This window comes from Ambystoma mexicanum, chromosome 13 (genome assembly GCF_040938575.1).
Source record: "Ambystoma mexicanum isolate Mex_15411 chromosome 13, UKY_AmexF1_1, whole genome shotgun sequence".
Taxonomy (NCBI): domain Eukaryota; kingdom Metazoa; phylum Chordata; class Amphibia; order Caudata; family Ambystomatidae; genus Ambystoma; species Ambystoma mexicanum.
In genome coordinates this window covers 53,589,505-53,613,513 of record NC_090938.1, presented here as the reverse complement: position 1 = coordinate 53,613,513, position 24,009 = coordinate 53,589,505, and the positions used below count along the sequence as shown (strand labels likewise).

Sequence of the window (24,009 nt, the reverse complement as noted above, 5' to 3'; positions counted from 1 at the left end):
GGCTGAGGACACATTTTGCGGCTAAGCCATTGTAAGGCATTCTAAAGCGTGCCACGAAACACTGACATCCCTACACTCTAGCACCTTGATTCCTGTTAAAGGAGCCTCTTGTTGGAGTTGTCTGAGAGATGGGTGCAAATGGAGTGTACATTCTTTTAAAGTTTTCAAAAAAATGTAAAAGGGAATTAAAAATATATTTACACCAAACCAAAAAACATTGCACTAAGAGTTCACATGGATGAACAGCAGTGGAGACAGAACCCTGCAGGCTGCGTGCGTCTCCCTCCTCGGACAGGTTGCAAGGGTCTTCCTCCCCGGACAGGTTATCCCGCGAAGATTTTCAGCCTATGCCAATAGTTTTGGATACAGCAAAACACTTTGGCAAGGTTTTTCCTTCATCAAATATAGAACAGCACAGCAACAATTGCTCAGAAGACGCTGGCTGAGGACAGATCAAGGATATCCCACCAGCAAGATCCCCTAAACTGAAATGATCCTAAACGTGGTCACCAACCTTCAGCTCCGAATGAAAAGAACCTACCACCGAATGCCCCACCAAAACAAGCTCCACTCCCAAAGACCCCATTCTTATAGCATTGAGGGGGGTGGGAAGTCTACTCCTCCCATGACACGTGCTGCTGTGCAGCAAAGAATAGGAACATGGACAGACCTAGTGTGGACGAGACGTCCTAATTCATGGTGGGTCACGTAGATTGTTACAACGTTAATCCGCCACGTTCTTAGATTCCGATAGGCAGAATGTCTCTTGGAGCAAGGCAAAGCTACCTTTTGGGAGAAGGACTTGAAGGTTGGTATCGACAGGCTGTCTAAAGTGTAATTGGCGTAGCAAGGTTTATCTGGACGACTGGTGGATTGGCCGATCATAGAATGGTCTATGGGTACAGTGCCAAATGTAATCATATGCTTGGAGCTGTGTTTTGCCCTCACCTGATCATGCTTTTAGAATAGAGGGTCTGCAACTCTTCCCTTGCCAGGTGAGTTGGACTAAAATACCCAGGAGCCCTTGCTGACAGTCAGTAAAGGATCATGGGAGTTGCAGTCCAAAACATCTGCAGAGGCACAGGTCCAGAACCATATTTTAGCAGGAGCAACACTATACCCAGAAGCGCAAAACAATACCACCAACAATTACTTAACTGTGTCAAGAGGCAAAGGAGGGAGGGGAGGGGGGGGGGGGATAGAAAAGTTAATTGTGAGCATTTACGCCCTTGAGTAAGATACTGGCAGCAGGTCGACTGTTCCAGAAAACAAGGTGCATCTAAACCCACTCCGAGACAGATGTCGCCCCATAAATCTGCACATAATTAACACAATTCGGTGATACGCATCAGCGCAAATCCGCCATTCACCCAATTACCAGGGATAGCGGGCAGGGGCAAAGAAACCGTATTCAGAAAGCCGGCTTCAACCAGGAGCAAGTCCAGTCGCACACAGCATCAGACCTCTCGTAGCCAGAGGAAAGAAAAAAAAAAAACACCAAGACACATTCACTATTAAATATTAAAACTTGTTTTAGTAAAACAATTTGATCATACAAAATTATAATTTTACAACAATCTGATTGCCAAAAAAATTGCATTCTTGGGTAAAATCACAATGCTCGTCGGTCAAAGCAACGTGACTGGATAAAAGGATTGGATGGGGGGATGGGAAGTGGTCAGAGCACAAGATTAAAAACCAGCAACTTATATTTCAGGGGACTCTAGAACCCTCCAGCACTTCCCCCTTCAAAATGAGACCAGGGCTTTGTACAGTGGCGAGAGTCCTGAGGCACAACGGCAAAGCAACTATCCCGCCCCTCCCCCCCCGGACACCCTTGTATTACACATTTGATAAAAGTCTCTGATGAAGAGGGCATCGGGGCACTGGAACACAGACTCCAAGAAGCTGACTTCTTTGCAACAGGTTGGCTGACCCTTCCATCCATGGTCGACCAATGGCCGCTTTAAACCACCAACTAGTGGTCCTTTCCAAGGGTGCCAGTGCTGGTCATGCGAACCCGTTGAGACATCAAGGCAATAAAGCAGGAGCACGTATGCCAAAATCCCCCCGCCCCCACTCCCCAAGTTAAAATGTAATGCTGCGGTCGCAGAGAACACCTCTGCGATGCAAGTCGTCCTCTTTCTAAACACTGATACAATGCGGCGGTCACACCCATTCAAATCAGACAGTCAAATTCCCACAAAACAGGTCACTCACCTGGATTACTGCCAACACCAAGAACATATGCCTTACCTTACAGCGGGCAAGTGGCTTGCCATGGTTCTATTCGGGCTACAGTACACAACTCTCCAAGTGCAGAAGTTGGCCAGAAGGGTGACAGAGGGCAAGCATTATTATGAAACAGGGGATCCCCAGGACCAGAGTAGCCCAGCATTACTCCGACTCCATGGAGTAAGCAAGACTTGAATCTACACTCGCCTTATCGGGAGAGGCCTTACTACCCTGAGCAACCCAGGACTGGCCTAAAAACCATCGGTCAACTAAGAAGTACCAAGGGCGACTTTGAGTAGCTAGTTTGTCCCAGGATTTGGGGAGGAAATGTCAACTGAGCTGGGGCCACAGAAAATTAAGAAACCACCATGAACCCCCTCCCCCCCAAACAATGACCTCAAGAGCACTGTACAGACTATGCCAACAGCAGCGCAGCAAATGCCTGCCAGGGGGAGAATGCAAACACCCCCCCCCCCCATACAGAGGAATTCCTTCCAAGTCAGTTGTATTGACTTTGGAAATAAAACCTGTAGCATTTGAACAGCCAGCTACAAGAAACAGCAGCATTGCAAACTCCTAACAAATTCAGAGAACGCGCTTCAGTACCCTCAAAGCTTCAGGCCGCAGAAATATCCTCTTTACTCAAACAAGAAACAGCCGGTGGGGGAAGTGGGGGGGGGGCGAGGGAACCACCATGCAAGGTTACCCACTGTCTTGCACCCCAATTTACCAAAATAAGAAAAAAAGATTACATGTACAAAAAAATAAAACCCACGAATGTGGTCTCAAACAGTGCAGAATCACTTACAAACACCCTCAAAGTACAGGAGTGCAGGTGTCAGGAGAAAGAGTACATCTGTATTCACAGGACATATAAGCAAGTGTCATACCATGGCGCTAGCAGACGCCCACTGTGAGCCAAGGAGTTATACTTGCGTGGTCTAGACATGACCAAATGCAGTGCAAGTCAAGTAAAGAACAGAGATGGGGGGTGGGGGGGGCAAAGAGGTGGTGAACAGAGGCAGGTAGCCGACCAGGCAAGAGACTACATTAGAGGGTCCCACTTGCATGGCACCAGCAAGTCCTGGGCAAAGGTCAGATGGAGGAACAGAGGTTTGAGGGTGGGTGGGTGGGAGTACCAACATATTGGGTTACTAAAGTAGAACCCGAGTTATTTTTGGCTAAAAGAAAGAAACTGACTAATACTAAAAAATAACATTTTACAAAAAAAAAAAAATATTTAAAAAGCAGACCTGTCTGAAATCTAAATGTACTTCACCCCGCCCCCACCTGCAGGTAAAAGAGCTTTCAATTTGACCTCAAAGTCACCAGCAGAGCACCTATGTGACCAGCGAAACCTCGCTAAAGTTTACAGCAAAGAAATCGTGCCCAATGGTGCCACACACGTGACCAGAAAAGCTGCACTAGTCAAACTGAGAGGGCTGAAGTGTGGGGGTTAACCCGCCACATGGCACTATTGCAGAGGGCACGACGGAGCAGAGACCTAGGCGTTCCGTGGCACATGCAAACTTAATCAATATATGGTAGTTGAGGTGATGAGCAAGCACACAGTACTAGCCCGCGGCTTCGGGAATACCCATTGGGCTGCTAAAGGGCAGAACTGGTGCAATTTCAGTGCTTGGTCTCCCACCGCTCAACAAAGCTGGCGGGCACAGAAACGTACAAGGAGAGGGGGATGATGCAGCAGGCTCTGTGTACCAGGTTGGCAGAGGGAAGGCCAGGCCGGCATAACCGTGACATGGTGCAAAGGTTCGGTCCCTCGCTTCTCCGCACGATCGATCCACTTTGGACCACCTGGTGAAGCGACGGGCACTGCAGTGAGCCCCAGGAACCAGCCCAAGAGCCTAGAGGGCCTGCAGTGAGGTCACCTTCAATGTGGGGGGCATTGACGTACTAAGCAGTGCCAACACGGCGCAGAACAGCATGAGTGCACAGGCCGAAGGCGTACAAGGCTCATCCTCAAAAGATTCTTAACATAAGAATTTAACTGAGTGGGGGAGGGGGGGGCGGCTTTGGCATTAAAAAAAAAAATACTATGCATTCCAAAAGCTGGACAATGCGAGTTTCTCCATCACCTGGAAGGCCAGAATCCTCTTGCTCCTCATGCCCCCGCCTCCCCTTAACATGGCTACTTTCTAACTTGCCCACCGCTGTACAAAAGGTTAAAAGGGTGTGCAGAGGAGGTGGCATGTGCCCTGGGCACCAACCAAAGGCCATTGCTGAGGCAGTCCATGCACCCCGACTTATACGCTACAGCCAGCATCCAATAGCCCCGTATGGTTCTGCATGACCACGTACTCTAGTACCATCTGTGGGGGTCGGCAAATTCCCGGCAAATACACACACGAGTTGATATTCCAGCAAAATACAAAAGTCCTGAGTGGGTCGAGTGCACGGGATGCCACCAAAATGGAAAAAAATATCAATCTAACCGTTCTAACCCTTCCCCCACCCCCCAGACCCAGAAATGGGTCGCTCGTTAAACCAGAATTATTGACGCGGTTTCCCCAGATGTGCAGGCTTAGAAAAATAAAAATCCCAATCTATACCATGAAATGAGGTCGTCTCCCCGCAAGCTTTTGAAGACTCTCCCCATCACACGCACACATGCACGCCCCGCCCACTGCCACCACGCAACAGTTGGTGATAATTAAAAAACGGGCCTAGTCCGTTCTAAAACACGGCTCCTCATGCGCGGGCCTTGCCACAGTTCTTTGAAGATCCGGCCTGGTAACTGTGCCGTTATTGCTTTCCTGGAGTGAGCGGGCGGATTTGGTTGCTTGGCTACAGCCGTGGTAGGTGCCGCTCCTTGGTTACAGCAGTAGAGGTGGGAGGGGCTCAGTGGTTGTCCGTGGCCGGATCCAGGGGGTTCAGCTTTTTCCGCCTCTTCTGAAGGAGGGGGTTCGTGGAGTTCTCAATTTCTTTGATCTTCACCTGCTCGTAGTCCACTCGCATGGTAGCCAAGGCGCTGGTCATCTCTTCCTGCACAAGTCAGACAAACACATGGTTAGAGTCAATGAGTAGGCAGCGGGAATAGGTAGCATTTTCTGGCGGCAGTGGGGAGGTGAGGTTTGAGTGGGGTCCTTGGGAAGCGTGCCAGACTGGCATCACTGCAGAGTCACTGGCAAGCGATAACTCACCCTTCCCAAATAAGAATGGAGTGATGTGTGCATATGTAGGACTGGCCGGGTGAATTATGCTGCCTTCATGCAAACGGTTGCCCCGGCGACAGCAATGTCAAAGGCAGCACTGCTACGGTGCAGAGAACATCAATGCTACTCTGAAGGAGATTGCTTCCCCGTCTCCTATTCCCCGACCCCTCACCACCTCACTTGTCCCTCATCAGAAAGACAGTTAACGCATGCACCCCGCCCCGCCTCCAAACAGGAACAGTTCAATGACCTTCTGAGGAATGAGGAATTATGCAACATCCAGCCGGTAACGGAGAGGCTGGCTGGAAATAAATCTGGCGGGTGGTGTACCCATGCATTGCCAAAAAGGAACCTGCCTGCTTAGGAGGAAGCAACAAGAGAAACCACAACCGCACCACCCCCCAGGCCCAGCAACCCCTTGCAGGATCCCTGTTGCAGAATGCCAAAGTCCTGCCTAAAAAAAGATGGTGGCGGAAAAATCACACACATCAGGCAACTGTTGTCTGGGGTGACTGCATCACATGAGTGTTCACTGGTAGTCCTTACATTAAATAGAAACTGCACATAAATGTTTGTCATGCTGAACACGCATGCCCCGATCGTACTCGGAGCGGACCACTCGGAGCACCAGCCAGTTTGGGAGGGTGCCTTTCATGACTTTTGCATCCATTTAACAGGAGGCACCCCCCATTGGCTGAAAAGAAAGTCCGGTCACTCAATATGTACATCTTACACTCCATATGCCCCGCTTGCTTCTACGGGCCGCGTGGCAAGTGCCAAGGGCTTCACGGCCCGAGCCAGGGCTCCAACAGACTATTCCTCCCTGGACTCTGTATGGGCAGCTACGATCGCATGGATAGTCCATAGTGACCAAAAAGTAAAACCGCGGCAATCGAAGGACTCGCTCCCCCTGCCTTGCGGAACACTTAATCTGAAAGTGACGCAGCACCTTCACCCAAAGTCAGTGATCTGCAGACACTGGTAGAAACCTAGAAGCACCCAGGAGAGTAGCGGCAAGGGAGGAGATCTGCCAATAATCACCCCACACATTTACCTTGACGTCTTCCCACAAGTCTTTCTCTTCCTTCAGGACTCTGCTGGTATGCAGGGGCGTCTGAGGCACTTGCATAGATTGCTGTAGGGAGAAGCGAGGGGGCGAGCAGGACATTATTTTACAACATTAAAAGCAGTAGATTTATCAGGACTTTTCCAAGTCAACATTGAGGGGGGGGGGCACGAGGACTGCCCAACCTTATCCTGTAGCTTAAATTAAATGCACGAATCCAAAGACAGTTGCCAGCAGCCTTGAGAATGCAGATAAAAGTCAGGCTGCACAAAGGCTGGGATTCTCAATTCAGTTTGAAATCAAAGTAAATCAAGGGGCAAGTGAGATTTTAAAACTGTACACGGGGGGGATCTCAACCACGACTCCACTGGGAAGCCATATGGGAGAAGACGCAGGATCCCAAAGTGCAAACTAGCCCCTCCCCCCCGAAGGAACGCACCATGATCCAGGGGTGGTTCATGAACTCTGTGATGGTCATCCGCTGGGTGGGCTCAGTCTTTAGCAGATTCCGAATCAGCTGTTTGACTGCAAAAAAAACAAAACATAAAAGCACAAGATTTAGGCATGCTGAGAAAGCCCTGGTCCACTAACAGCAAGCGGGAATCTGCAAGGAGAGGGTCAGGGCAACCTTCACTTGGAATTTAAGCACCGGCTGCTGGGAATTGAGACATGCTGGACCCAACAATGTTGGTCTCGCTGCACGCAGCTCTGCAAAAAAGACAGGTGGTGGGCTTAGCAGGATGACAGAGGCAGAAAACTTGTGTTGTGTGCATATTAGAAGCGCGTCAGTAGGGATTCTGCATTGAGACGAGCAAGGCCACTGGGCAGGTAATCGATAAGGAAGGTGTTTGGGTTGGGAGAGCTGCGATGGAAAGGGGCGAATAGAGGGAGACGCAGAGTTCGATGTGTACGCTAGGGCTTGGGGACCGTAAGAGGGACCGAGATTTGAATAGAAACTTGCACAATTTAGAGTTGGGGTGTTGGTGAGGCGGGACACTTGGGGAAAATGAGCAAAGGTAGTAGACCAGTGCAATTCATTTCTTCCACCAATTGCACAGTGGCACTGAGAACCTTGAGAGGCGGGTGGTTTGAGGTTCCTTACCTTCCTCCGACACCTCCGACCACTCGGGATTCGGAAACTCGTACTGACCCATTCGTATACGTTTCTTCATCCCCGGAGAGATGGCCAGGCCATGGTTCGAATAGAAGGGAGGGTACCCACATAGCCTGCAATAGAGCGGGGGGGGTAGAAATGGCAGCTTTAGCAAATGCATGTGAGAAAGCAGAGTAGGCCCTCCCAGGACCACCTTTCAATTTAGGGGTTTACCAGTCGGGCACCCAATGAAAAGGGCGGGGCCAAACGAGACAGCCACGTCCGTCAATGGATTTAAAAAACATTTACTTTTGTAGAAGCAAAAATAAAAACATTGCATGGGTAGAACTAGAATGTAGTGTGCCTGAACCAGTTTATAGTCATTGCATTGAATGCAAGACCATCGAATGCCTTACCATAGGAAAAAAAATGCATCAAATGCATTTTTTCCATTTTTTTTTATAGGGGGTCCCTCACGGGGGTCCCTCCCAGCCCCCCTTTTTTTGGACCTTTAAAACCCTTATTAAAATAAACCCTTTACCTTTTTAAAAGGTAATGCATTCAATGTTTTTTTCCTATGGCAAGGCATTCGCTGGTCTTGCATTCGATGCAATGACTAGGTACCCCTGAAGCAGATTGGCATAACTGCTAGGTCGACAGCTCAAACTTTCCATTCTCCACTAGCCACTGGCTAGAGATTGCGACTCTGTGTGCGTAAGAATCAGCGTGCTGTGGAATTCAGGTGGCGAGGGCGTAGATTGGCAATAGGAAGGACACGCCCCCTTAATAGGACTAGAAGAAACCCGAAACCCTGCCAACATTATGCGGTGGCATCTTTGACTTTCCAGTAGCAGCGATGTAAGCCAGATGCCCCCACCCAACCCTACCACCACCAGTTGACCAAGTACGAGCAAGAAGGGAAACCATTCGCCATTGCCACCCAAACAGTGCAGTTCTTGTTATTTCACCCAGCAGAACCACAACCGTAGACAGTTTCCTCAATTGCAGAGGAAATCTTCTTCCTGCCTCTCAAGGGGTCCATGGGCGGGGGCAGTTACTAAAAGCCCCTGTACCGATATTACCCCGACAGCGACGTCCAATCCCACCCCTCCGCTTGTGCACGCTTTATACTCACAGAATGTACATGATAACACCAAGAGACCACATGTCGCAGGACTTGTCGTACTTCTCTGGACCTAGCACCTCTGGGGCTAAAATGAGGGGTGGAAAAAGAGCAGGGACGCCAGTTAAATAATTTCAGAAGGGAAACAGACCCACACAGAAGCCAGGCACTCCAACAAATGTATCTTGCATTTCCCCTCTAACCAACCACAGCCCCCACACACCTTTAAGATCCAAGATACCATGCAAATAGCAGCAGGACACGGTATAAAAGCACACTACAACTAAGGAAAGCACAAATGTTCAGAATTCTGAACGCCATCATTTTGCTGTGCCCACCATACACCACTTCGCTGCCATGGCCGCCTGCCTGTTTTTCTTTGCTGTGGCCCCACTTTCTATCACTCCGCGACCTGAAGGGAGTCATTTTAAATCTACTTTTCTTTCTTTGTTAAGAGCCAAAGAACTTGGGGAAGCAGGTGTAGTAACATTCTTGCTGCCGCTACTGGTTCAGTAACTACTGCGCAGTCAAGGCATGTGCCCCCAACCTACTGCTTACCAGATTTGTCTGGACTACAACTCCCATAATCCTTCACTACTCTGGTTATGCCTGATGGGAGTTTTAGTACAAAGCATCTCAAGTGCCAGAGGTGGCAGATGTCTGGGTTAAAGAATTGAAGAGGATACCTGGGATGAACCTCACCCACCCCCCCCCCACCCCCCCCTCCCATCAACATGACAGCCCGAAGAGTCAACGCACAAAGCAACTCACTGTTTGGACTGCCCCCTGGAGGGCCAGTGACATCCACATATGCGAACAGATATTCTCTCAGACAGCCATTCAACACCTATCTAGTCAACGTCTTTATGGATACAGGTGCCACTACCCGGATCATGGATCCAAATGCTTCGATGGTTCAGATTGACCAACAACGTAAACCATTGTGTGTTGGTCATTAGTGACACCACGACAGCCACGAAGTAAACCCACAGCCATGCACAAAGTAACACATGAAGAAGATGCACAGTTTTGTAGATGGAGGACAGATACATACTGTCAAAAGCCTTTGTTTTTCATTAGCGAAGTGCAGAAACGCTGAACGCAAGGCAACAAAGAGATGCAGAGCAAGCTTGCAGACGCTTATGGCAACTAACCATATGGAACTACAGGATCGTATAAGAACCTATGCGAAGTATAGTACAGTATAACTATAATGAGGTTACATGGGGCCACAGGACTAGAGACAAAGGAAAGCAGAAACAGGCTGCACAGAACAGCAGGACAGGGCTTGCAGCCAAGGTCAGAGACAAAAGGTCCCCTTTGCAAAGCTAAGCGAGACAGAGCCATATGCAGCAGAGCAGTATAAATCCTCAAATGCAGAGCAGAGGTCTCGATTTCGCGGTCCTCAACCACATAATGCAGCCGAGCCAGACAATGGTCATTCACCAGCGGTGGTAAGATGAACAGTTCTCAACGACAGACGTGAAATGAAACTTGGATGCTATAAGAACGTTGCAACGGGGAGGGAACTCACAGGCCAAAGAGGTAGCACTAACAGTTACATTGGGAAAACAGCCTTTCATCACCGTGAGATGATGCATGAGAAGAGAACTGCGTCCCAGGCCTGGGGAGATCAGCTCCAGCCAATAAGGGAACAGAAATCCAGAGTTGGATGGCAGAGGGCAAGGGCAATCCTGCAACCCTACAACAATGTAATAGTTTCTTGGGGCAGGCAAGCCACCCGACATGTATGGACCAATAGCGTACTATCTATATGTGCCAGCTATAGGTGATCCCACCCCAATCAGGCGGGCTCTTCGGTTTTGGGAAAAAGTCCAGAGTTGTGATGTCAGAATGGTAAAAAGTCCAGGCGATTTCGACTGTCCTGTAAGACCTCCCGTTTGTTTAATAAACAGTTCTAACTTTCCCATGGCAAAGTCCTCCGTGTGAACCAGGGGGGGGGGGGGGGGGGTAACAGGGAGGGCGCGAGGGTTTGTGGGCCATGGGAGCTGGAACGCTGAGCTCATAGTGCGACTACCCACCACCCCTCCCACAGCCCTTCTGGTATACCTAACCCAACATAAGAGTTGCATTACAGACACTGTGCACATTAGGTATGGGGTGAAGCTACACAGCCCCCGAACATATGCAGACGTGCAGGCACAGGTGGGCTTCTCAGCCCTTTGCTCGTCACATGGGAGTCAGTCCAGCTGGCCCCAACAGCAAAGAAGCTGCTATCACGTACTCACCCACATAGTACGGCGTGTAGCAGGGCGTGGCAAGGGAGTTGTGCGTGGTCGTCTCTTTGGCAAAACCAAAATCGGTGAGCTTCAGCACGGAGTTCGGCCTCTTGGACGTGTACAGAAGATTCTCTGGCTGCGGAAAGAAAAAAAAAAAGCAGAACAAGCTCAGTATTGGCAAAACCTAAAACAAAGTTATCCGGAGTAGGACTTTTTCCCCCGCCGGGAGGAAGGGGCAGAGGGGGCGACTCATACCATGATGTGAAAGACGAACATACCTGTAACACTGGTTAACACTCCAGGAGACAAATAACACCTACTTTAAGTCGCATCCATTGCATTCAGTAGGAGGATGGTACAAAAATATATATTGTATTGTCCAATTTAAGCAGGCCCTATATGCTTCGTACGAAGACCGAGAACACCTTGTAGCACTGGCATGTACACGCCAGTACTGCATCTCAAAACCTTGAGTACATCCATTTCTGCCATTTCTTTATTTGTCACGCACCAAAGCCTGTAGGCATTAGAGAGAGTACAGGAAAGGAGAGGAAGAGGGGTGTAATCAGGAAGGAAAGTACCCAAGGTCGCCAGGGTTCGAAATAGAGGCGGCGGGAGCCATTTAGCTCCCGCTTGTAGCCAAGAAGAGCCTGGTTTAGCTTGACACCAGGGTGTCATTTATGTTGGACATAACGATATGTTCGCAGATTATATGGAAGTTAAATGTATGAGACACTATACACCCTCTCCTAGTTACCCCCAGCGGTAGCTCCTGGTAACTGGTCAATGCTGGATACACAGGAGCCGTTTTTTGCTCCCGCTTATCCAACCTTAACTTCAATCCCTGAAGGTCGCCGTAGATACGTGTTTTGTGAACACTGGGTGCACATCAGTTTTGGCACCGACATTCTGAAGCCAAAGCCATATTCCAATTTAAACTTTCATTTGTTCACGTTAAACTCATTTCAGTGGCGTCACTAGGTGGGGTTGCGGACCACACCGGGTGACACCACTCACATGGAGTGACACCAAGTAAGCCCGCCCACCCCCCAGCGAAGCCACTGTAGGCTGCACCTTTGAGCAATACAAACGCATAATGCATTTGTATTTGTATTGGTCAAAGGTGCAGCCTATTAGGCACAGCAGGGGCGGGGGAGGCAAGCTCCGAACAGGAGCCGCGCGTCAGGCTGCGCTGCAGCGAAAAATACAGGACCCTGGAAGCCAGAAAAGAAGATAGAGTATGAATGTATTGGGCTTGTATCTGGCTAGAGAGGGAGGTTGTGAATGCTGCTTGGGGTTTCTGTGTTTGGGTGGGGAGGGGGGGGGGGGGGGAGGAGGGTGCTCAGTAATAATGCGAAGGGGGAGGTAGGGAGGAGGAGCGAGGCCTGCCCTTTTTCATACATGCAACATTACTATACACTCGGGCAGACTGGCCTAGATAATAAGGAAGGGGGGCGGTTACTAACAGGCTTATGTGAAGACATGTGAATGAGACAGCCCTCAGTTCTACCCACCTCTGAGAGACTCCCAGGATTGCTCTGTGAGCAGCCAGCCTAGCCGTGCTTTCGGAAACTGCATTATAGTGGAAGTGGGGGTGGACCCCTATCCCGCTATGGCCCTTTCACCCCGACACATACCTTAGTACATTTAATATGCACATACAGAAACACCTGCACAGAGAGATTAGAAATATGCAAACATGTGGCTTGTGTATACAGAAGCCAGCAGTCATCTCGTTTTTATTAAAGGATCAAACCTTTGGGGAAAGGTTTTGAGTTGCAAGCTACTGCTTCTACCTGACAAAAGGATGGTGGCCACTTGTGGGGGTCCCCTGTCGGTTTTTCATTGTGGCCAATCCACCTCATCAGTCATGAAAGCGTGCCGTGCCGTGCCATCAGATCTACCTATTGTGTTGAAAATGTAGAGGGTGGGACGTGACATCTGCAGGAATGGAGCATGGCAGAGGAGAACACCTTCCTAGCAGTGGGGCATGGCGGAAGGGATCACGGCAGAGGAGAATACCTTCCTGGGCAGAGAGAATACCTTCCTAGCAGTGGGGCATGGTGGAAGGGGTCAGAGGAGAACACCTTCCTAGCAGTGGGGCATGGAGGAAGGGATCAGGGCAGAGGAGAACACAACTTCCAAGCAGTGGGGCATGGCGGAAGGGATCAGGGCAGAGAATACCTTCCTAGCAGTGGGGCATGGTGGAAGGGATCAGGGCAGATGAGAATACCTTCCTGGGCAGATGAGAATACCCCCTGGGCAGATGAGAATACCTTCCTAGCAGTGGGGCATGGTGGAAGGGGTCAGAGGAGAACACCTTCCTAGCAGTGGGTCATGGTGGAAGGGGTCAGAGGAGAACACCTTCCTAGCAGTGGGGCATGGTCGGAAGGGGTCAGAGGAGAACACCTTCCTAGCAGTGGGGCATGGTGGAAGGGGTCAGAGGAGAACACCTTCCTAGCAGTGGGGCATGGTGGAAGGGATCAGGGCAGAGAATACCTTCCTAGCAGTGGGACATGGTGGAAGGGATCAGGGCACAGAGGAGAATACCTTCCTGGGCAGAGGAGAATACCTTCCTAGCAGTGGGGCATGGTGGAAGGGATCATGGCAGAGAAGAATACCTTCCTAACAGTGGGGCATGGTGGAAGGGAGCAGGGCAGAGGAGAATACCTTCCTAGCAGTGGGGCATGGTGGAAGGGATCAGGGCACAGAGGAGAATACCTTCCTAGCAGTGGGGCATGGTGGAAGGGATCAGGACAGAGAATACCTTCCTAGCAGTGGGGCATGGCGGAAGTGAGCAGGGCAGAGAATACCTTCCTAGCGGTGGGGCATGGCGGAAAGGATCAGGGCAGAGGAGAATACCTTCCTGGGCAGAGGAGAATACCTTCCTAGCGGTGGGGCATGGAGGAAGGGATCAGGGCAGAGGAGAATACCTTCCTAGCAGTGGGGCATGGTGGAAGTGAGCAGGGCAGAGGAGAATATCTTCCTAGCAGTGGGGCATGGTGGAAGGGATCAGGGCAGAGGAGAATACCTTCCTGGGCAGAGGAGAATACCTTCCTAGCAGTTGGGCATGGTGGAAGGGATTGGGGCAGAGGAGAATACCTTCCTAGCAGTGGGGCATGGAAGAAGGGATCAGGGCAGAGGAGAATATCTTCCTAGCAGTGGGGCATGGTGGAAGTGAGCAGGGCAGAGAAGAATACCTTCCTAGCGGTGGGGCATGGCAGAAGGGATCAGGGCAGAGGAGAATACCTTCCTAGCGGTGGGGCATGGCGGAAGGGATCAGGGCAGAGGAGAATACCTTCCTAGCGGTGGGGCATGGCGGAAGGGATCAGGGCAGAGGAGAATACCATCCTAGCAGTGGGGCATGGAGGAAGGGATCAGGGCAGAGAAGAATACCTTCCTAGCAGTGGGGCATGGAGGAAGGGATCAGGGCAGAGGAGAACACCTTCCTAGCAGCAACTTTTGGAATAAGGGTGGGCATAGCAGTGCATTTTTTAATCAGTCAGGGGAGACACCAAGACTGGCACCTCCCAAATTAAAACATTTTTGGCTAAGTGCATTATAAAGCTGCCAGCAAGACAGAAAGTTGCCCGTTCACCAATGATATCTATTCAGCCTGCAGGGGTATGATGAAAGTGGGTGATACCAGCACTTAAAAGCGCTGTATAGAAATGTTAGCTCATGAACCTGGCAATACCTCTCTGCCATTTGGAGAGAATCCAGCCTTGTTGAGCCAGTAACAACTGCTGCAGCTTATATACACCTGCAACATCTGTTGCCATTCTTCTAAAGAAAAGATATATTAAACAAATATTTTAGTTTATTTTGTGATAGAATAACATTCTAATATTGTGAGTAGGACTAATCAATTTCCGGGTCACCTGTGGTCCAGGGATGACTATCGGTTTCAGCCCAACGCCTCTAGTACACCAGAAGGGATCCAAACAGATTGGAAAGGGAGGCTAATAAATTTCTTGTTAATCCAATTTTGGTAACGGATAGAATGGCAGGCTTACCTCTCCAAGGTCATGGATCGTTGGCAGTGGTGTCACTAGGGTGGGCAACACCGCGAGTTAGCGCACCGGCTGTCACCCACCCTAGTGACGCCCCTGCCTCGGTTTCAAATGGAAATGATAAAAAGCCAAAATCTTGCAGTAAGGCGACCAAATCCAGGGTGCAGGGAGTCTTTCCATCTTAGAAACGTCCTCTTGGCACACACTAGTACCCGCAGGAGCCTCGGGAAGCCGCGTTCACCCATTTCCAGTTGACTAAAGTACCCATAGGAGTGAGGCAGAGTAGACTGTTCTAGTCTGGTACCCTGAATGCAACAGATACGCTGGCACAGCTCTTCCCACAATCCTCAAACTTTCAGGCACGTGTGAGCTGGCCTGGAGTCTATGTCCGAGAGAGCCAATTTTATTTTGTCTCTGAGGTCGAATACATTTAGAAGTAGGACCTGTGACACGACCATTTATCCCCCCCCCCCCCCGTCACAAGTCTAGACTTCCCTGCCCTATTCCCTAGATGGACGCACGTTTCGTTATTCAACCATTATGTGGGCCCTCAGGGATTTCGGACTACAACTCCCACCAACCCTAGCAGAATTGTAATGGTATTGAAGTCAAAATCCTCGCAAGGCTGCACAAGGGTAAAGTGCAGAAAATTAACAGGCACTAAATACTTCCACCACTAGATGGCAGGAGAAGGCAAATATTAGTAATAGAACTCGCCTCGAGGCAAAAGTAACTTGCCTGTAACCATGGATGTATATTCAGTTCCACGTGCTTGCTATCCTGTGCCACAGACATCATGCAAATCTTTAAGGTATCTGTAATGCGGTCAATCTAGGGCCAAAAAGGGCCTTTTTTGTTTAAGGGAGGCTTTACAGAGAAGACAAGAGTGAGCAACACCCCTGTTCATACGTACAAGATAGGTAGGCCTAAGGAGCAGTAGGCTAGTTTCTACAAATACTAGCGACTGGTGGTCACAAAATGGGCTAGAAAATATCTGTAATGCTAAGACATGTCAGCACCGATATTGCACACAAAAAAATATATATATATAACCCGAGGTGGGATGCAATGCGTTTGCAGAAAAAAAGTGGAGTGCCCACTGCTCCGAGTTTCACAATTGCACCGGCCACCCTTTGCTAAGGCCCGACTGTCGGAAAATGGTGCAGAAAACGTCACATTTCTGCAACAGGAGCCGTCGGCAGGAGTGACCTGCAGCCCTCACCGCAAAGTGTCAGGAAGTGGGGTTTGGGCAAAATGTCACAGCCCCATAACATTTTGAAAAAAGAAAACAAATAAAAAAAAAAAAATCTGACGTCTGTGCATAAAAGCAACACAATTAAATGGGTCATTGCACAGAGCGGAGGGCGGAGGCAGGGCGAGCTGGGGAGGGGTGAAGCAGGGCGAACCAGAGCGGGGAGGGGAGGCGGGGCAAACCAGAGAGGAGAGAGAGGGGAGGCGGGGCAAACCAGAGAGGAGAGAGAGGGGAGGCGGGGCAAACCAGAGAGGAGAGAGAGGGGAGGCAGGGCAAACCAGAGAGGAGAGTGAGAGGGGAGGCAGGGCAAACCAGAGAGGAGGGGGGGGGGTCGGGGAAGCAGGGCAAACCAGAGAGGAGGGGGGGGTCGGGGAAGCAAGGCGCACAGAGGGGGGGGGGTCGCGGAAGCAGGGCGCACAGGGGGGGGGCGGGGTAGCAGGGCGCACAGAGGGGGGGGCGGGGTAGCAGGGAGCACAGAGGGGGGGGCGGGGTAGCAGGGAGCACAGAGGGGGGGGCGGGGTAGCAGGGAGCACAGAGGGGGGGCGGGGAAGCAGGGAGCACAGAGGGGGGGGCGGGGAAGCAGGGCGCACAGAGGGGGGTAGCAAAGTGGTTTTGTCACACAAAATGGATGCTGCTGAGCCAGACACCCCGGAGCTAGAAGGTTTCAGAGATGAGATAAGCTAGGAATAGCTGGGCCTAATGTTTCCTTGAATTAGTCTGCGGTGTAGAATAAAGCTAGTCCCAGAGCCTGTTAAAAGCCCACCCCCTGCATGTTATGCTGTACGTTTGACAGATGGGGGTTGCGGGTGTGGGTATTAGCAGCTAGCCTAGGTTAGTATGCATACTCGCACCTAGACCCTCAAACTGGCTCCAGATCCAGCTAACCACCAAATGACCACACTGCAGCACTCGCAGAGCCATCTGGCCCAGCAGCCCTAGGTCAGGGCCAGGCAGGCAGGATCAAACCTGCCATTTCCCTGAGAATCTTGCGATCAACTGCTGAGACGCCAAGAAATCCTGCAGGCTCCAGTGCTGGAACACTATGCAGCCAACCATAGACTGCAACAGACTCGCACAAGGTTCAGGAAGGGGCCAAAAACCTTGCTCTTCTGCAAGGCTGAGCGTATAGGCCAAGTCCTGGTTTCCCAGATGCCTCCTGGGTCCGGGATCTGCCCAGAACCGTCACAGCCCAATGATGCATCTTGCTCTAATGCCCCGACGTTCTCCCAGGCGTTCAGGAACAGAAAGGCAATCTTGCTTTGAAGGAGACTCAACCCGTACTGCCCCCACCCACAACATTTGTCAAGCTCCAGTGTGCTGTTAGTGCATGGAAGGTTTAAGAGGCATGCAAGACACTACAAAGCAGGTGGCCCATCGCCTTTATGATGCCAAAATGAACCAACGACTACTGCTTGCGTACCACTCACTGACCACCCATGAGACACCCCCTGCACGCCCACGGGCCGTAACGGGCATTCCACTGAGTCTTACCTTGACATCTCGGTGCGCTATGTTGATTGAGTGAAGGTACTGGATCGCTTCCCCAATGCTCTTCATTATGTCTGACGCCTCTGCAAATTGTGGGGGGTAGGGAGTGGACAGAAGATGGTCCATTACTATGTGAACACAATCGGCCTGCTTAGCAAAACCACCTCACGCAAGTGCCACCTATTCCACTAAAATACAACTGAGCAAACAGATTAAAGAGAGGGAGGTCACCCAAACCCCGGCACTATCGCACAGTGGTCACAGAGGACACAGCCAGCAGGAGAGGAACGAAAGAGTTTTGGAATACAGGTGTTACCAGCTGTAACAAATGAAGCGATCAATACATAAAAAGGGAAGAATTTTATCTCTTTTTGGAATCACTGAGAAAGGAGTAAATTCCCTGGCAGGAGAGTACACCAGGAACATAAAGAAGCAATCAGTGGCGAAGGGTGGAGGGATAGACCCAGAAAGCAAGTGAAAAGTACAGAGTGTGACAAACTGGAACAGTTTAAAGGAATGGAGTGAAAGTTGAAGGGAATTTTAATGCCCTTGAGATTGTGAAGTAAAACCTTGAGAACAACATCAACTGTGATCAAGTGACTTTAACCAGAAGGAATCTAGGGGAAGGGAGATCCTTTTTCATGTTAGAGCTCGATTTGTTTCTTTGCTAGACCTTAACCTTAATATTTTTGGAACTTTGAAAGAATGCTATGAAAGCATAGTCTATGAAAATTCCCTTGTAGACCTTATATGGAGTTTAGGGTGCAAGGGCCAGATTAGGATTTTTGGACACAGGGCGAAGGACGCTAGATTCTTTAGTTTAGGGATAGATAGGAATTCCTGCAACACTCGTTTTGAGAAATGAAAGTCTATCGCAAACAAACATGCCACTGTCTCTCTTGATCCCTTGCACAGCCCAGTGCGTTGTTCCTGCTCTAGTCCTGCCTCTCCCCCAGATAAAAGCGCCTTCCTCTCTGCCATTTACCCATCGCAATCCTAAAAGAGCAATTGCTAATTAGTTAGATTAACTGATCCTTTTTTCCATCCCAATTGTTGCATGGGGAAGCAAACTGCAATCAGCAGATGGTGTTGCACAGCGCTGAGCAACAAACTGCTGCCGTCACTTTCCAAACCTTACTTTGCACCCACTCTTGCAGCATCGTGCAGTGCTCTTTTATTTGCAAATGGGTTTCATCAGCAGCACGCTCACTCTGAAGTAGGATCAGAATACAGACAGAAGTCTGAGTGGCCACCAAGACTCGCGTCCAACTTTTCAAAATGGCAGCATGAGCACCTGGCCAGCCTCAGAACTCAGCACAGGACTGTTCCTCCCCTGCTCGACCTACTTTAAAGGCTAGACTCCATTTCACAGCGCAGGAGAGCTCAGATATGAAGTGTGGGTGAAGGAAGCTACGGTTTGGCGTCATGTTAAAACTCTACAACAGCTATCATCCACCAGCGAGCACATCATTCTAGAACCCGCCATGACAGGTCGGCAACAGCACATGCTAAGCCGGAAGCACTCCTAGCACAGAGGTCAGGTCGGTTACTAGCACAACAACAAAGTGAAAAAGGGGTCTCGCAAATTCTAAAATGTCCATCCATCATTCAAAGACAACTTGCAACTCTGCATTTAGGCAAAAGTGATTATTCTGAAAGATGTTTACTCATCCTAATCTGGAAAGAACAAACACTGGTCCGGCCCTACCCTCAGCCATTTTTTTAAAAAAAATGGCTAACTGGAGACAGAAGGAAATTTAAGATCAAGAGAAAACCAAAAAATGTCAAACCTAAAACACTTATCAGAAACATTAACTAAAGCCAACATTTTTAGTGCATACATTTTTTTTTTCCAAAGCATGAAAAATAAAATGTAAAAAAAAAAAAAAAACTCGAGAGCATTTCCCCCCCCAGGTTACCTCTTTCGGTGAAGGCCTGGTCACCCCGGTCCTGTATCCGACTGAAGAGTTCGCCTCCATCTAAACTAGAGGGCAACAAAAAAAAAAGAAATTGCATTAAAACCTCATTGTGGAATTCTGAAGGGGCAGCCTGCCCAGATATTGTGAACAAAAACGACGCTTATGTTACAACTTCATAGTGCTTTTAACCTTCAAGAAACAAATTGGTCTTTGCCGGAGTCACACAAGCAAGCGCTTCAACTCACTGAGCTATCTTGCCAGCTGCGTCGTCCTACAGAAATGAGTGCCACACACATTTGCAGTCTTAAGTGACATCCACTTTCGGCCCCTAGAGAACAGACGTGCCGCCCTTTTCAGAAGCATGCTCCAACACAGCCACAAACCCAGAAAATTGTAACGAGACAGTGGCACCGGTCAGAGGACTTTGCGGAAAGGCGATTATTTCAAACAGTGTTGGGGGGGGGGGGGGGGAGTAAAAGAGCAAAGTAATACATGGCGCGAGGGGGTTTGGGGGGGGAGAGGAGGGGGCGAGATTATAACCACTAGAAAAAAAGTTGGAACTCAGCACATACTAAACGAGTTTGAAAGCTCAGCAGCAACGTAAAAACGGCAACCCCTTGTATTAGGTCTTACTGCTACTAAACTCAAAGTACACATTAGTAGGTCCTAAGAAACAATAGATTTAAACTTGACAAAGTGTGGGGACCCCCCCCCCCCCACTGAAAGCAGACACAGCCCAATAACCTGTGCTAAGGACAGGTTTCCGCTCTGGTCTACGCCCATGGTTTTCTCTCGCTGGTCCCAGCACGGGGGGGGAGGTGCGGGGGTACCATTTGCATTTCAGTCTGGTCTCTCCCACGAGGGCAGTCCAGCACGGGCATAGCAGAAAACCTGTGAATGAGGGTACCTTCAACAAACCCAGAAATTAGCTTCAGCAGCGCTGGTCATTGGGCCGGCTCTCGCCGGATCCGAGATCCATCACCAAATGTGTAGCCAGATCTCGGGATCCGGCCAGAGTCAGCCATGCCCTGCCTGGCTAACATTGAAAAAAATAATGTGAAAAAAATGCCACCGACAGCACCGAGTATGCGGGGTGGAGCAGCTCATTGCCAACATGAGCGGGCTGCTGGCTCCGCCCCCCCCCCCCACGTCTACACAGTCGCACTTCGATACAGGTTGCAGCTGGGACGGCTCGAGCAATGTTGCCACAGCACAAGGTTTTTGCTCAAAGATGGCTCCACGTGTATGGCGAAAGTTTATGAAAACAATTCCATAAAAAGTCAGTCTAAAGATAAACAGCGCTGACTCAGCAGGAGGTTTCTTAACAGAAGACTGCAGCTTCAGCACCCTAGGACCCAAGAGTTTGCACAAACCAAACACAGCCACGACCCGGTTTATTTATGCAATGTTTCTCAGCTACTTGCATCCGACAAACATTGCATGAATAAATATGCAGGCATCCGACAAACATTGCATAATTAAATATGCAGGCATCCGACAAACATTGCATAATTAAATATGCAGGCATCCGACAAACATTGCATGAATAAATATGCAGGCATCCGACAAACATTGCAAGAATACATAAATCCCCATATTAGCATTGAAACTATCGCAAATGATGCAGCCAGCCAACTGCTTTCAGAGGGGAGGTGCAGGTGCTGTGCCAGGTGTGCCAGGTGGGTTTCAAGTAAAAGAAAACGTTGCTTGTGGCGAACCCCTCATGGGATGCAAATTGTGGACTTTAAGTAATATTTACTCAGTGGTTTAAAGAGGAATTGATATACAGTTTGGAAACGCAGCATGAAAGAAAGAAATTGTGCCTTTAAACTATTATTTTGGACATTTCCTTTGATCGAAGTCAACTGCCAGCTTCGCCCCCACAAACCCTGCTTCCTCGGCTTCCTCGGGCACTGCCCGCCCCCCCCAAAACTCCGCCCTACCCCAGTCCTTCTGGGATCCCCCAGCACATTTTTTCCATTTCCACCACTGAGCGTCAGCCTTGCTGCGCCTCAGTGAAGTTGAGCCTCACCAATGCACAGAGCAAGGCAGGGGGCCACGTATGGATTACCCTGGGTAAGTTAGAGAGGCTCCCATAGTAGGTCCATATTTTAAAGTTACTTTTTTTAATGTCATGGACAAATAAAACGTATGCCAAAGCCAACATGTGAACGGATGGTTAATTTGCAGTCAGTACCTGGTTATATCACACCCACACAAAGGCCAATCCTGCACTTCGCGGCACTCGGTGTCCATGCACCATAGATGCCAGTGTCCTTTTTCACCCAGAGGACCTCAGTGCTGTTGCATGACCCAGCAAAGTTCCACTTCTGCAGCACGTTACCCTGCCACAAATCTAGCTCATGCGAGAAAGGGGGCTTAAAGGCTGCTCCTGTAGAGACGAAAACAGCCATCAGTGAGACAGTAAAGGCAGTCAAAGCTGCTCGCCCTCAAGGCCCCTCACAGAGCTACCAACAAATGCTGGAAATATGCAGAGAGTGAATGTTTCACTCCATTCAATAGTTATGGCACGGTTAGTGCATGTGTGATCTTGGCACACAACTGCACTGCCCCCTTCTGTTAATTGTGGGGGGAGGGGGGACTTCCTATGCTAGACTGATTACTTGCATTGCTGTTAAATAACCCAGCAGTCAGATTTCTACAGCATTTGCTGCAAACATATTGCATTATTTCGCACTTCGACTATGCATCCAAGTTAGGAGACAGCGTCAGCCACTGAACTGCCAGGGACGACCTTAAAAACACGAAGTAGCCTTTTCTTCCGGTCAAAGATTAGGCGGAGGCGCCCCCTGGTGGGGCTGCAGTGTAGCTGCTCCCCAATCAGTTTCAAAGTTTAGCAATCAGTTATAGGGCCTACCAAGAATTGAAAGAGGACCTGAACAGGCTCCAACATGAACTTAGACATTCAAGCAAGGGACAACATTCGTCTAATTGGTGTTCCTGAAAAACCAGACACTATTTAAGTGACTTGGTACTCTACTACAAGACCGTCTACCTGGCTGTGCATTGCAAAGAGGAGACTTCAATGTAGGGTTCAGAGCTGGCAAGGTGGAGCCGAGAAGCCAAGACTTTCATTTGTCAAAACAATTGTAAAGGCAAACGTTTTAAGCAATGCAAGGCCCTTGGAGTCACTATCCTGGCAGGGTGACCTGTTGCCTATTTTTCCTGACTTGTGGCAATCGAAAGGAAGGCTTTCGGGAAAGCTAAACGGCTGGCTAAGGAACGTGGGATCAGAGTGATCACTTTTAAAGCCAGTAACTTTGAGACATTTCCTGCCAGATGGCATGACGATCACAGATACCTCAGCACAGGCTTGTGATTGGCTACAGAAATGTCCTGCAGCTCCGAGGCCATGACAGACTCTGGCCGTGCCTTCATTAGTTTTAGGTTTTAAATTTGCAACGTTAACCTCATTCTTTTTATAGTGGTAATTGCTTCAGTTACCGTCTGCTGGCTCGTGCCTATCTCCTCGGCAGGCGCGCGCATGCACAGATCAATTTTCACTTAACTTCTAGATTGAAATATTGTCTTAGATATTCCCTTTGTGACAAGCTTGAGGGCCACAAGCAGTGACGTTGCAGCATTTTAAAAAGGTATTGGCATCTAGGTTTAGAGTAATGGACCTAGGTACGTTGCAGAGTGTCATTGAGGGACGCGGCATGGCGAGGCTAGGTGTTGCATCCCAAATGGATGCAAATCCGGCATGAGCGCGTAAAGATCGTAGGTAGATTTTACCTCTAGTCTGGAATCGAAACTGGACAGGGATTTCGGTGCCTCTGCTCCTGCGTCCCTTTGCCCTGCCCTCAATGCATGGACTCCTGTATTTGTCCTAATCCACCATCTCAGTCCCTATGCTTCGGTGTCCCTGCCCTCTGTGCAGCAGCTCCTGCGGTTGTGTCCCTCCCCGCCCCCACGTCTCCCCCTCACCCACATCATCCTGCGTTTCTGTCTGCCCTGTGCGATGCTGTCCATGCGTCTCTGACGCTGCCACTCGGTCTCGGATTCCTTAAATTTTAAATGTGCGTAATAAAAAATACATGTTACGGTTTGTTATCCGATGCACAGGTTTATTTCAGTTGTTAAAAAACAGGGTGCCTTTTTCCATAACTGGAATTCGATAAGCGGCTGCAATTAACGTAATCTCACAATGGGTGAATTTGGCAGTATCGTAGGAGCTTGTCGGAGCGCTAGAATATAAAACGAGTTTATGAGCGCTAGGGTTCATAGCACGGAACGGTCACATTAGAACGCAAACTCTACAGGGCCACAGTGGAAATGAACCCGTTCTTGAGGTAGTGATGGTGGAACTGGTTGGTCACGTCCTTTTAATACATGAATGCGTTTACTTGGGGAGGACAGCATGGAATAGGCTACTGAGGCGGGAAT

General features: G+C 49.6%; 1 protein-coding gene across 1 annotated transcript in view; it reads right to left on the bottom strand.

Annotated features, from left to right (window-relative positions):
- Nucleotides 1–1,514: 1,514 nt before the first annotated feature.
- MAPKAPK2 (MAPK activated protein kinase 2) overlaps nt 1,515–24,009 on the bottom strand; it is a 117,949-nt gene continuing 95,454 nt past the window's right edge. The window contains exons 3-10 of the mRNA XM_069633190.1: nt 19,603–19,667; nt 17,687–17,766; nt 10,940–11,066; nt 8,703–8,778; nt 7,577–7,701; nt 6,914–6,999; nt 6,463–6,543; nt 1,515–5,238 (exon numbers count right to left, since the gene is read on the bottom strand). Of these exons, the coding sequence (XP_069489291.1) occupies nt 5,095–5,238; nt 6,463–6,543; nt 6,914–6,999; nt 7,577–7,701; nt 8,703–8,778; nt 10,940–11,066; nt 17,687–17,766; nt 19,603–19,667 (784 nt within the window). The 3' untranslated portion in view covers nt 1,515–5,094. The remainder of the gene's footprint in view (nt 5,239–6,462; nt 6,544–6,913; nt 7,000–7,576; nt 7,702–8,702; nt 8,779–10,939; nt 11,067–17,686; nt 17,767–19,602; nt 19,668–24,009) is intronic.